The sequence below is a fragment of the Marmota flaviventris genome, chromosome 9 (assembly GCF_047511675.1).
Source record: "Marmota flaviventris isolate mMarFla1 chromosome 9, mMarFla1.hap1, whole genome shotgun sequence".
NCBI classification, from domain to species: Eukaryota; Metazoa; Chordata; class Mammalia; order Rodentia; family Sciuridae; genus Marmota; species Marmota flaviventris.
The window spans coordinates 46,031,699-46,045,246 of record NC_092506.1 but is presented as its reverse complement, the minus strand read 5'-3'; the positions used below and the strand labels follow the sequence as shown (position 1 = coordinate 46,045,246).

Here is a 13,548-nt window from a genome sequence, read left to right as displayed (position 1 = left end):
GACTTGAATTTTCTCCACCCAAGTCCATCAGCCACTGTTGTCTTCAACACATCCATTTGCTCTGCTTTGCCGGGTTCACTGACAGAGGAGACAGGAATGGGAGCCCCTCCCACATCCATGTCCCACCATCAAGCCTCATGCATACATCCCTGTTGTGCCTGTGCGAGCTGACCAGGCCTGCCAGAGCCTGTGGGCAACGATGCTGGCTTGGTGTGTGTGGGGAGCAGAGTGGACTGAGTGGTCAGTGTGGGTCTGCATGGGGACCAAGCAGATGGAGTGGTCAAATCGGATCTGAGTGCAGGGCAGAGTAAAATGTGTGACCAAGCCTAGTCTGCACAGGGGATGGGGAGTCAGAATGACCATATTGGGTCCTTATGGGGACAGAATAGAAGATGTACCCAGACCTAGTCTGTACAGGGGACAGAGTGATCAGATTAGGTCCTTGTGGGGACAGAGTAACAGCTATGAGCAGGCCTAGTCTGTACAGAGGAAGGGACATCAGAGCAACCAAATAGAGTCCATATGGAGTTGTGGGGGGTGGGTGGCGGAGAAATCAGAGTGTGTGTATATGGGAGAACAGAATGAACCAAGTGATCAGATGGAATCCAAACAGAGGTGGAGTGGAGAAAATCAGGTGGGGTCTGGATGGGGAGAAGTCTGACTGGTTGACTGAGTGTCAATGGAAGGTAGTTGGGCTCTGGTCAGTGGCAGAAGGGGGTCTGGAAGTCTGCCTCTTTGGATTGGAGCATTTCTGCGTGTCTGTCTGTCTTCTCCCTGAGCTCTGTGTCTGGCTCTCTCCCCATGACCACATCCACACCATGCTGTCTCATTGGCCCTGCCTTGGGCCCTGGGCCTGGACCCCAGCACTGCATGCGGGGCCCATCACCAATTCATCTTTTTGCAAACTTTGAGCAAACCCAGGAGCCCCTTCTCCCTTCCCAGCACGGTGGGCAGCCTGTGGGCTGCCTGAACGAGCTGAGGCCTCCCCAAATCTTGCACCCTACTCCATGACCTGCCCACTTTTCCATCCTTAGGGATGGGCTTCCCTTTGTCAAATGCCCCTCCTCTGGCCTGTCCCCCCCCTCACTAAACAGTTTTCAGTGTCTCAATAGCTTCTGCTTATATGTTTGAAGATTCCAAACTGAATGGGGAGGTGGCGAAGGCCGCGCTGGCGAACGAAGACTGCCCCCACATAGACCAGGCCCTCACTCCCGATGAGGGCCTGCCCTTTACGCGCTCGGGCACCCGCGAGAGATACGGACCCTGCTTCCTCTTATCAACCGGGGAGTACGCGTGCCCACCTGGTGGAGGCATGAGAAAGGGTATGTAGAGGAAGCTGGAGCACTATGCATCAGCCGGGCCCGCCTCGCGCTCCTGCAGGTGGGTGGGCAGGGCGGCGGGCAAGGGACGCTGAGGGGCAGGCAGGCACAGTAAGGGGGGCAAGGATGGAAGGAGTCCCCCAGGGTTGGCCCCTGGAGGTCAGAGTCCCTTTCTCCCAAGTGAGATGTCAGGCTGGCAGAGAAAACCTGTGGCCCAGGCAGCTGTGGGTCAGTACTGAGCTAAGTAGTAGAAAGGGGATTGGCACAGGCTGGCTGACTGTGGGTGCACCTGAAGGCAGGGTGCACCCAGGGATGCAGGAGCAGCCTCTGCTTCACTAGGTTGGTTTGACAGGGGCAGGTCAGGTCCACAGGCAAAGTGATCTCTCTTCTCCCTTGATTGAGGAAGATGGTGAGAGGGGCCTGGCATAGCCAGGACCCTGTAAACTTATCTACCCAAGATCCATGTTATGGAAGAGGCATCCTTTAATAAGAATCCACAAGTCAGAAGGAGGGAAGGCATGAAGAGAGAGGTGGCTTCAGGGCTTGGGGATAAGGCCATTGTCCTTGCAGAGGTAAGGTGTATGCCAGTGGCAGATAGAGTATTACTAGTGGCAGATAGAAAACTTGCCAGGAGGAGGTGGGTAAGCAGGACTCTGTACAGCCCCTTCCATCGCTAGTGCCCATTGGCCACTGCTGGTGTGCTCAGCGCCCCCTTGTGGTTGGCAAAGACTGAGACCAGTGGTAGCCTTTGCTCAAGTTCTCTGCACAGTCAGAACTTCAGGCTGACATGATGGAGACAGGCTTCTGTTAGAGCTTGAGCATGGGCTGGGGAGAGGACGGGTTGGGCTGCAGAGCACTCTAGGGCAAGGCTCTAGGCATGGCTGGGCTGGAAGGCAGGGCAAGCCTTTCTCTGTGCAGCAGGCTGGCTAGGCAGCTCTGCATGTCTTGGAGTGCCTCACACGCTCACACGGGTGCATGCCAATGAAGGGTCAGTCAAGTAGTCAGATTTTTGAGGGTAATAGTTGGTGTAGCTTGTGGCCATTGTCAACTGCTTCAGTATTTGAAACCAGATTCGAGAAGAAAACAGATTTTGAAATCAAAGGCAGACCTAGAAGAGGAGAGGCAGTGTCCAGTGAGATGAGGGAAAGTCCTTTGGGTCACTAGTGCTTAGTTGTGCCACCTGATCTAGGCTGGTCCCTGCTTCTTTGCCCTGCCTGAGGTCCCTCGGACCTCAGTGCGGTGTACCACTCCCCGCATGGTGCTGCATGGTGGAGGGCTGCCATCCTTGGGGAGGCCCCATTCTTGGCACTGTCCATTGATGGGTCTGCTGCTCCCCTTTGCAACTGGCTTTTTACCAGGTGGAGTCTCTAGAATGTTTAGGAGCAGGGGCCACCCTGGAGAGTAAGGGGGAAACAGGGAGACCATTTCCAGTAAGTTCTCCTGGGCTGCCTGTCTCCTTCATCTTGAATGTTGGCTCAGTTGATGTGGCCTAAAAGAGCAGACAAGGGAGTCTCCTGCTATCTTTCCAGAAGCCCTGGGAATGTGGGACAGAAGCAGCCCCATCTCCCTGGAGCAACTGGGGAGCCCAGCAGCAACCACTGTCCACAGGTGTTACCGTCTCCCAAGCCCACATGGCCTTAGGAGCCAGAGTCTTTGTGCCCTAGCCCTGTTCACCAGCCCCAGCTCTCATGGAGTCCTGACAGCCACCAAGGACTTGCTTTTTTCAGGCTGATTCAGAGCTGTAAGCCCTGCAGATGTTTCCTGAGTCCAGGTGTTTGGACTCAGAGTAGGAGAAGAAATAGGGACTCCACTGGTTTCCTCAGGAGGGAGAGAAAGAGGCTGCTAGGCTGGCTCACTGCATGGGAAACCAGCCAGCTGGAGAAGAACCTGCCTGCCTCTGCATGCGGCTGTTCTGTCTTTCCTCCTCCTTCCTTAAAAACTAAGTACCAAGCGGGATGGGAAAGCCAAGAAGAGAAGCTCAAGTGTTAATTGTATTCTTTACATACAGATCTTTGCAAAGAAAGCCCTGTCATTGCTAAGTATATGCCGACAGAGGCTGTGAGAGTGACTTGACCAGGCGGCTTGGCCGAGGACACTGGTGGCTATTAAGCATCTGGGTGGACCTGCAGCCCCTCCTCACCCTCGGACAGAGTAAATTCACGCCATGCAGGTTTGCCGGACGAGTCCGAGTGGCCCAGGCATTGTGCTAGGACGGACGTAGCTTTTCCTACGGCCAAATGGTAACTGACCGTAGAGGATTTCTTTTCCTTCTTTTCATTTTTTAAAATTTTATTTTATTTGGGGAGGGAGGGTGGAGGGGTTCCTTAGCATGACTTGCATGAAGTTAAACAGAAAACCCAGCAAACCAAACCCACCAACCTCCCTGCAACTGTATGATTACCCTCAACAACAATAACAAAAAGAAAAAGAAAAAGTCCTATATTTTCTTTCAGAGCTCTTTACTTTTACACACATTGTTGGAGCCAAACTGTAACAGCGTTCAGTAGAAACCTATACATTTCTGGGAGTGGGGGACCAGGGAGGAAGGATGGAGATGGGGAACAAATTGCTTCCCCTTTTGTACACAAGATCGAGAGTAAAGGTTCCAAAAAGGGCAGTCGGTCGGTCATTGGTCATATTGACCTCACCTTCATAGTTCATCTCTCACACGGAAACTGAGAACTTTGCTCCAAATAGAATTGTGGAAACTCGCACTGCTGCCTTCTTCCCTCTCTGTTTGGCATGCTTGTGACCCAGCGGACGTCTCCCCAAGACCCCTGGCAGCGGCTAGTCTAGGTTGAATCTCTCATCATATCGGTGTGTAGATCCAGTGTGACCAACTTTCATAATAAATTGTTCATAGTAAATAATCAGCACCGTATGGATTTTCCAAGTGTTATTTTAAAACCAGGATGTAGAGCACCAAAAGTTCAGGACCACAGGAGGGGCAACCTCCTCCACCTTTACCAAGGCACAACCTGGCGATGTATGCAATTTAGTACTTCAGAGTAAAAAACTGCATGCCCAATGTTATGCAAAGCGATTCGAGCATGAAATAAATTTTGTATCATGGTTTCTGTATAGTCTAAAGCAGATTTGTTTTCCTGAAGCAATTGGAGGTTTGCAGAGACACGCTTCTGCATCTCGAATAAATATAGTATTTTCCCAACAGAAACAGAGGACAGTAGCTTGGCTTTGGTCTGATTCTAAAATTAGTGGGGGGGGGGGGGGGGAGAAGGATGATATTTTTGAAAAACACATGCTTGAGTTGAAAAAAAAAATGCAACATCTCGAGCTTTCACTGCAGCTCACAACATTTCCTGGAAAGAGAGCAACGATGCTTTAGCTCAACAAACTCCCCTCCCCGGGCCCTGGACCCGGAAATAAAAAGCTGACTTCTGAGATGAAGCATGGATTCGGGTTTTTATTGCCTTCAGGCAGTGTCGTGATTCTCTTCCATGGCTGGGCTGGGATAAGCCTGGGCCCTGACTATGCCAATCTCAAGGACCCACCTTGAAGTGCTGTGGTCTACTCGCTGGGGAAAAGCTAAGCCCTAGGAGGAAGTTGCCCCATGCAGGGGGGACTGGGCAGGGTGGCCCCTTGCACTACACATCCTTTTGGGGCAAGGGACAGTTCCCAGAGGCACAGAGTGTATGAAGATCTGACAAAAAACCAGCACATCCTCTAGGGAGTTACCTGTCATGGAGATTTCTCTCTGAATCATGCTATGTTGATGCATCCTTGAATCTGGCCATGTCAGTGCACATCCTGCTCCCGCCATCCATGCAGACCATGGTCACCTCCCTCTTAGGGCCATTGTTGTATCTGATGAAGCCAGAGACAGAGATCTGACTGTCAGGTCTGGGTGCCCTAGCTAAGTGTATCCTTGCAGGGCCTGGTCAGGTGACCCACTTCACTGAATACCCTTTCTCCCAATCTGAGGGCATCTTGGAAGGAGTGCAGTCACCTCCCAGGGATCTTGATTTGCTTCGGTTGTTCACTTGATTTCGGTGTGGGGCACAGTGGCAGATCCAACACTTTTTCCTATTCATTAGAGACTTGATGAATGCGGGCGGAAAGCTCCTGAAGGTCAGGGCAGTCAACCTCTGAGCATTTTTTGAGAGAAGGAAATGAGGCCCAGAGAGGAAAGTGATCTTTCCAGGGCTACTAATAAGTGAGTGTCAGTATTCCCCTGATTTTAGTTCCTTGGACACCTCCCAGCATGACCTGAGTCAACGATCTGAAGAGTGGGTGGGAGGCAGAGGAGGGTGCTAAATTTTCATCTAACAGTTTCTTATCTCCTCAAAGTATTTTCTAAACTTCCTGGTGCCCTGTGAAGTCTAAGAACAGAGTGTATGGGGAGAGTGGAGCCTCTGCCCAGGGGTTAGGTGGCTAAGGGGCCATGACAAGAAAATGTTTATGCTCCCCAAGGATCTGCCATCAAAGAAGAGCCTCTGGTGAACACCAAGCCATTGGGAATATGGGTTTCCAGGGACACAGTAGCTCCTGGAGAAAAGAGATTAATATACACTGCATATCTACATGGTGGGGGGACATCTTAGAAATGTTGTCTAATGATAGCTCAAAATAGTCCCATTTTAGAGACAAGAGAACAAGGTACAAAGGAATAAAGTAACTGGCCCAAAGCCATATGGCCAATGAATGATGAAGTCAAGATTTTAACACAAGTTATCTGACCCCAGATCTTAGGTTAATCTGACTCAAGATAATAGAGGCTTCCCGGGGATGACCCCGAGAGGTGCAACTGATAGGAACACTAGAGTTGCTGGTTCTAAATCTCAGGCCCTCAGGACTTGGCCTCCTGACCTTCTTCATGGAGTACCATGGGTATGACAAGCAGGGATCACTTCACATCCTGCCTTTTCTCCCACACACGGAGAGACAACTTTACTCTCTTTCTTAAAAATCTCACTGCCCTAACAATGAACTTTAAGCTCCCTTGATTAGTTTTTATAGAGGCTACCAGCCTCCCCAATCTCTGCTCCTCATGCCCACCTCCCTTTGTGTGCACCAGTCACTCTGAAAGTCTGAATTTATAGCAGTTACCCGTATGTGCCTGAGGACTTGGAACCCTCTCCTTCTAACATCCCCACCACGTCCCCACTAACTTTGAATGCTAACTCTCAACTTCCATCCATCACTAAGTCATTTCACTCAGAAGTGCAGAAGGGCTTGGAGTGGTGGGAGGGCTTTATTCTCAGCAACAGGCCTGGATTCACAAGCACCATTTCATCTAAGGTTGGTCTGATGGCTCTCACAACCAACCAGGGCCAAGGGTGGGGGGGGTTTCAAGGGAAGATGGGGTGCCTGTGATCAGGAAGGAAGAGTGAGTGTGGTAGATAGGGATGGACACATCCCACTAATATCCAGTACATGCTGGACCTTCAACAATCACTCCAGGGGTCAGGCCAAAGACCTATGAGCACACAATGGGTGGGGTGGGGGCTTGTTCAGCTCTTGAACTAATTTACTTAGTTGATCAGAAAAAAAGTAATTTTAAAAATGAATGGGCATTTTCTCAAGCTAGCTCATTAGTTAACCAGGTGGTATATATTAACCTTAATTGACTGTCAAATGGCTATGATTCCACAGCATAGTTCATTTATTAGTGGGATAAAACAGAAGATGGGTAAGGATGAAGGTATTGCAAAGGCCACTCATTTACACCCCCTCCCCCAACCTCAGGGTGATCCTAACGGTACACTAATGAGTTCGTTCATTTATTGGGCATTTATTGGGAACTTCTGTACTAGGACCAACACTTAGTGAAGGTGCTTTAGAATTGACTAAGACCTGGCCCTCTGTTTTCAAAGAGCTCATGGTCTAACAGAAATGGGGGAGTAGACATTTACAAAGTCTGAGAATGACCAATAGAAATTAGAGGGTCCAGAAAAAAATCTAGGAGACACTTGTCGACACTTCCTTACTCATTGTGTAACAAGAACCTTCAGAATCATCAAAGCCAATAAGTGAAGTGATTTGGAGAGAGCCTTTCTGTTGATGCTGCTGTTAGGAGGGGTAAAAGGAAGACTCTAAAGTGACTGGGTGGCCTGTGGTGTCTTTTGGTGCCAAAAGCCAATCATTCTCCTGCTTATGGACTATCTGGTGCCCTGCCTGCTTCAAGAAGGATTTGTCTCAGTTCTAAGAGTCTGAGGTTCTAGATCAACAGGCTCAAGGCTGATATACCACCTGATCCTGTTTCAGCCTAAGAAGGAGCCTGAGGCACTTCTTTTTGATGTTCATAAGGAGGATTTGGGAGACACATTAGGATTCAGCAACAGATGACGTGAGATTTTGGTTTCTTCCAGCAGGTACTCAAAGAAGTAGGAGGGAGCCCTGCACTGTAACCATACGAGAGAGCTTAAATTATTCCTTGCTAATGGAAACTCTGACTAGCAAATATGGGCCTCAGTATTATTCCAGGTGTGATTGATTTCCAGCCTGTTTGATGCAGACCATTCAGCCTATAGGCCGGGGGCAGTTGTCAGTAACCTTGGCTTGTTGCAGTATCATCTCTGGACCATTCAATTTTCCATTTCTGTGAACTCGGTCACCTTGGCAAATCCAGTTCAGTGTGTAGACAGGGTATATTGACCTCTGTTGGCTGTGGGAGGTGAAGATCAAGGACTTTGCCATGTTTCTAGGATGCAGGACTGGGAGTAGGACCCCATGAATTGGTGCTTAAGATCAGCCTATTGGTGCTCCAGGTTCAGACCTGTAGGAGCTCAGGATTGTCCTCCTCTATACTCTCAGGAGTTGAACTCACTTCTGGCCCCAAGGCTGCTCTCTACCCCACTCTTGACTGGCTCAAGACCTTGGATGAGGTCACTTCCCAGTAAGGACCCTGGATCAGGAGTGAGGTGTGTGGCCTTGAGATGGTCCTGCCCCCTCTGTAGGCCTCCATTTTCCTACAACAATGAAAATGTTGGATAAGATGAATAGTTTTTAAACTTTCTCAAGGACCCCATCATCTAAAGAAATCTTATGTGATGCTAAATACATTATATATAGGTAGAACTAAAGCTTCTTTGAAAAAAGTGGAGGTGGGTAATCCAGTCCTTTGTCTACTTGGCCTCCTTTACTTGTAGTCCATAAAGGAGCCACTGAATTCTCAGAAGACTCAATGGGGCTCTGAAGAATGCAATTTGAAGGTTCATTAGACTAGATGGTGATTAAGGGTCCTGGTCCAGCTTTGATGTCTTAGGATTCTTAACTTCTTAAAGTCACTGGACCTTAGTCATCACAGACCCCAGGTCTGAAACTATCCACGTTAGCCATTACAATCACCCAGGTTGGCTCCAGAGTCCTGCCTGGCTTAGATGATGATGAAACTTCTGAGAGTTTTATTGGTTTGAGATTAGTTTTCCCAGGGACCTCCTCTTCTGGGTCTTTCCAAGAATCATATCCTTTTATCTACTTACTCATTCCATGACCCCATACCCCAGCCCTCTCTCCCTTGGCCCTAGCTAGCAAGATGAAAGCACCTTCCTTTCAAAGTGTCCAGGTGAAGCACCTCAGTATTCTTGAATGGACAAACTGCAAGCTCTCTCCCTTAGAGTGAAACCCCAGCATGGGGTTTGTGGCTGCTTCTGCATGACCAAGGAACCCTCTGTCTAGCTGAATCAAACACTGCTGGACCAAAACAGTCATGGCACTAGTGTGGGGTTTTCTGGCTCTACCAGGCAGGGAGAGGCTGGAAACTTCTGCTGGAATTTTAGATTTTCATGTCCTTTTGTGGGGACCCATCCTTCACTGAATAAAACGGATGTGTTCTCCTTAAAAGCCTAGATACCGGGAAAACAGCCTCTGCTGTTCTGGTTTGTGGTCAGCTCAATCAGCTGTGCCTCCACGTCCTTCTCAGGTCAATCCCATAACCCAACAAAGTCAGTCTCCAGAAAAACTTTTGGAGAAAAAAAGCCACTTTATTAGGTTGTCTATCACAGCCCTTCACTCCTGGGATTGTCAGAATGGCTTTGGGCTGAAGTTTCTAATTGTCTTTCCTTCCAGTTTCTCCTTTTGTCCATGCCTTCCTGAGATTTGGTGTCCTCCGTGGCATCCAGGGGAGAGTAGGTGACCTTGGGATCTTGGCCCAGTGCAAGATATGCTGGCAGCTGACAGAGGGCCAGGGAGTGGCCAGCGCCACATCCCACAAGGAGTCCTGATGCTGACTGCAGAAGCTGCACAGGCTTCGGGGCCCAGACGTTGGCTTCGGTGCCATCCCCACACATGCCATGCTCGTTCCAGCCCCAGGAGTGACACACCCCACCTGTGAAGAAGAGATAAGACTGCTGTGGAAGTGGGTTTGTATAACAGGGCTGAACACTCACCCGAAGGTGAAAGCGTCATCATAAACCCCGATTCACACATGTAAAAGTCAAGGCTCAATGACCCTTGATGGCATGCTCACTGCCCCTGACTCACCACTGCTCCCCTCTGCGCCCCAGATCTGCTCTTATTCCCCGTAAGGCCTTCCTTTCTTTCAATGTCCTCACTTTTGAAGGTTCCAAACCTCCTCATTCTTTTGACTCCAATCTAAATGTCATTCAAATGCTAGGTTCACTATCCACCTGTTCCATACTGGATTTTTGCTACTGTCCTTGTCCTTTTTCCTCATGAGGACCCTGTGCTCTAAAGATGCACATGCCACACTTGTGCATATCCATGGGGTGATGTGTTTACTGTCCCCTCCTCACCAGCTCCACATTCTGTGGTGAGGCAAAGAGCGTGTGTTTTGCTCACTGTTGGGTCACTAGCATGGTGCTTGGTGCTCAGGAAGGGTTTGCTGGGTAGGGCCATGAACGAACTCAGACTTGCACAACCACAAAGTGGCCACACCAGCAACAGTCCAGGTCACTTGATGATCCAGGATGCTCCATCCTATCAGATCCCTCTCCTAGGAGCTAAGCACCTTCAGGTGGTTGTTTTAACTTTTCTATGGTTGTTTTAACTTTTTCTCCTGGATATAAAAATAAAACATCTTCATGGAATGAAAAAAGAGAAATGGAAGAGTGTAAAGAAACGCAGGACTGCACAATCTCATCCATCACCATGAATATCTGGTATCTCTCTTTTAAACCTTTAATTTGTGAAATTTCTAAATATTTGTGTATATTTTTATACTGCTTTTATCCCTTAACATTATACCATAAACATTTCTCCATGGACTTGTACATTATTAAAAAAGTAAATTAAAAACTAATTTGCTTGAAATTTTGAAATAATTTAGTATGCAGAAAAGTATATATCCTCACCCAAACTTAGAACATGGGTTAACATTTTGCCATATCTGTTTCAATCCTTCCCTTAAAGAAAATAAAAAGTCCCACTTCCCACTTTTGCCCCTCCACCCTGCTCTCCTTCACAGAAGTAACCACTGTTTTGAAGGTGGTGTACATTATTTGTACTCTTGTACATTTTTCAATACATGTGTCCTTAACTACTATGTAATATTTTGTCTTAAAGATCTCCAAAAATAGTATCCAAATATGTATCTTTTGTGTGACTTGCTCTTTATCCTCAGCATTGTTTTAGAAATTTATCTGAGCTGATAGGAACAGATCTAGCTCACTCAGTTTAACCATGCATAGTAGCTCATGTAAAATCCTATTCTAAAAATTCACTTCCATCGGAATGATAGTTCTTTAATAATGATCACTGTTGCTACTTTGTAATATATCATATATAAAAATGTTACATGACAATAATACTAACATGCTTGCTATTATAAACAGTAATTCAATGAACTTTGAACAACAATACTTCAATGAAAAATTTTTAACATGTCTATTGGTAGAAATTGACATTTGTGCCAGGTGATCCCTAGAACCGTCCGTGAGTCACAGAGACTCATATGTTTTAACTTTAAGATGGTCAAATAGCTCTTCAAAGTCATTTGTACTCCCATCAGCAATGAATATGAATTTGTTTCTTTGTATCTTTGCTTTTAGACTCTTGCTATTCTGATAAGTATATCTGATTAGCGTGCATTTCCTGCTAGTGAGATGGAGCACTGTTTCATGTTTCTTTGCCATGCCTTCTACAGATTACCTATTTACATCCTTTGCTTGTTTTGTTCTTTGGTTGTTTGCCTTTTTCTTATTGATTCTTTCTTTTGTTTATATAAATCCTCCCTCTGTTGTTATGTGCACTGCAAGTACTACAGTATGTCTCTTCACTTTGTTTATGGTGCTTTTGTTATACAGATTTATTTATAATGGCTGCCTAATTGCCCATTATGAAGATTAAACAATTTACTTATCTCCTATTATCAGATACTTAGGTTGCTTCTAATTTTTCATTATTTTTTATAGAATTGCTATAAACATCTTTATGCATGAATCTTTGTCACTCTAATTATTTTCTCAAATTAGATTCTCAGAATGGGAATTCCTGGTCAAAGGGTATAGACCTTTCTGAGAATCCTGTCAGAATACTTTTCAAAAAAGCTACTTGAATTACAACTTCAGCAATCTGGGAGTCTGTCTCACTCTTGTATTGCCAGTATTTATTAATATTATAATATTTAAAAAGCCTTTCCAATTCAAAGGCAAAAAAATGGTATCTCATTTTAATTTGCATTTTGATTACCACTGAAGCTGAAAAATAATTCTTATGTTTCTCAGATATTTGCACTTCCTCTTTTTGTACTGTCTGCTGTCTATCTTTTTTTCTGGTTAGGATAAGAGTTTAAGAGCTCACACCCAGCAATGAGCTGGGTTCAAATCGTAGCTACACCATTCATGAGCTGGCTGTGCACTGTAGGCAGGTCACTCAGCTCTCAGTGCCTCTGTTTCTCCATCTGTTAAATGGAGGTAATGATAGTATCTTTCTTATAGTGTTGTTTACAAGGATTAAATAACTAAGTGACTAAGTGTGTATAAAGTACTTGGTACAGAGTCTGGCATAATATGCTACATAAGTACTTGCTTAATGCTGTTATGTCTTAAGAGCTTTGTTGTTTAAAAACTTTTATTTTAAGGATATTAATTCTTCCTCTGTCATATTTGACATTAATTTTTTTTGTGTTTGATTTAAAATTATTTTAGGTCTTTTGATATACCTGTTTATGGTTCCATATAGTAAAATTTATTGATCTTTTATGTTCAATTCTTCCATTGCTAATGAGAACTGAGTTCATCTCTATATAGATCAGAAAATACTGTTTCTGATTATCTGATCATTTGAATTTTTAAATCTTTACAATTAACTAATTTTCCATTCAAAATTGTTTTTCAGACCATTCTTGCCAGAGAGGAAGGCTGGCTGGGCCTTGGGATTACCCTTCCTGCTCCTTTTCCTTAGTAGGAAGGCAGGCACTGGTCAAAAGCTTGGGTCTGGGGAAACACAGATGTCTACCTGTTTGGCAGGTGCAGGAGGAAGCTCACACAGAGAGGATGAGCCCCAGGCTGCATTTCCTGCTGCCAGGCCAGTGCTTCAGCCAGGGTAGAGTGTGTAGAGGAGCCTTGGTACCTTTGGGCCCAGTGAGGTACTTGGTGTGGGCTTTGTGCCCAGCCCTGGTGAGTGGCACAGCTGATTGTCAGCAGGGATGGGGGTGGGAGGAAGGCAGAGCTGACCTCCCAGCAGGACAAGGCACAATGGGCAGCTGGCAGGTCCCTTTCCTCCTGCCAAAGGGAACATGCTCTAAGGAAGCCACACTCTGGGCTGGGGTAGCCAGAGGCTCAGAGCCAGGACATTCGTGCCCACTGGGTTGAGAAGCCTGTCAGAGGCCCAGAGATCCCTTTCTCAGTGCTTCCAGAGAAAGTGTACTCAAGGTTATATTCTTTACATGCTTGAATTCTAACAGCTCTGTGAGCCACCACATTTGATAGACGATTTTTATTTTTAATACACAAGACTGGGGTTCTAGGGCCCAAGCAGTAAGTCTCCAACATCTGTGCTAAATTCTGCATATTTTATACCAGGGCTTGCCAGACAGCATAAAGTGCAGATAGGAAATGTTCAAAGGTCACATTATGTTTCTGTCACATATTCTCTCTCTTTTTTTAAATTTATTTTTTAGGTATAGTTGGACAAAATGCCTTTATTTTATTTATTTATTTTTATGTGGTGCTGAGGATCGAACCCAGAGCCTCGCAGGTGTTAGGTGAGTGCTCTACCACTGAGCCCCAGCCCCTATTCTCTCTCTCTCTCTCTCTTTTACAACCCTTTAAAAGCCATTCTTAGGTGGTGACTTCACAAAGAAACAGGC

General features: G+C 46.4%; 2 protein-coding genes across 8 annotated transcripts in view; one reads left to right on the top strand and one right to left on the bottom strand.

Annotated features, from left to right (window-relative positions):
* Positions 1 to 3,392, top strand: part of Kcnc1 (potassium voltage-gated channel subfamily C member 1) — a 40,680-nt gene extending 37,288 nt beyond the window's left edge. Inside the window, exons 3-4 of the mRNA XM_027942372.3 lie at positions 1,134 to 1,322; positions 3,328 to 3,392. Coding sequence (XP_027798173.1) covers positions 1,134 to 1,322; positions 3,328 to 3,392 — 254 coding nt within the window. The remainder of the gene's footprint in view (positions 1 to 1,133; positions 1,323 to 3,327) is intronic.
* Positions 3,393 to 9,241: 5,849 nt separating this feature from the next.
* Positions 9,242 to 13,548, bottom strand: part of Sergef (secretion regulating guanine nucleotide exchange factor) — a 232,351-nt gene continuing 228,044 nt past the window's right edge. For 6 of the 7 annotated variants that reach the window (XM_027942392.2, XM_071616358.1, XM_071616359.1 and 3 more), the window contains one exon: positions 9,242 to 9,606. In XM_027942392.2, coding sequence (XP_027798193.2) covers positions 9,278 to 9,606 — 329 coding nt within the window. In that variant the 3' untranslated portion in view covers positions 9,242 to 9,277. The remainder of the gene's footprint in view (positions 9,607 to 13,548) is intronic. The other variant, XM_071616361.1, reaches the window with a different exon arrangement.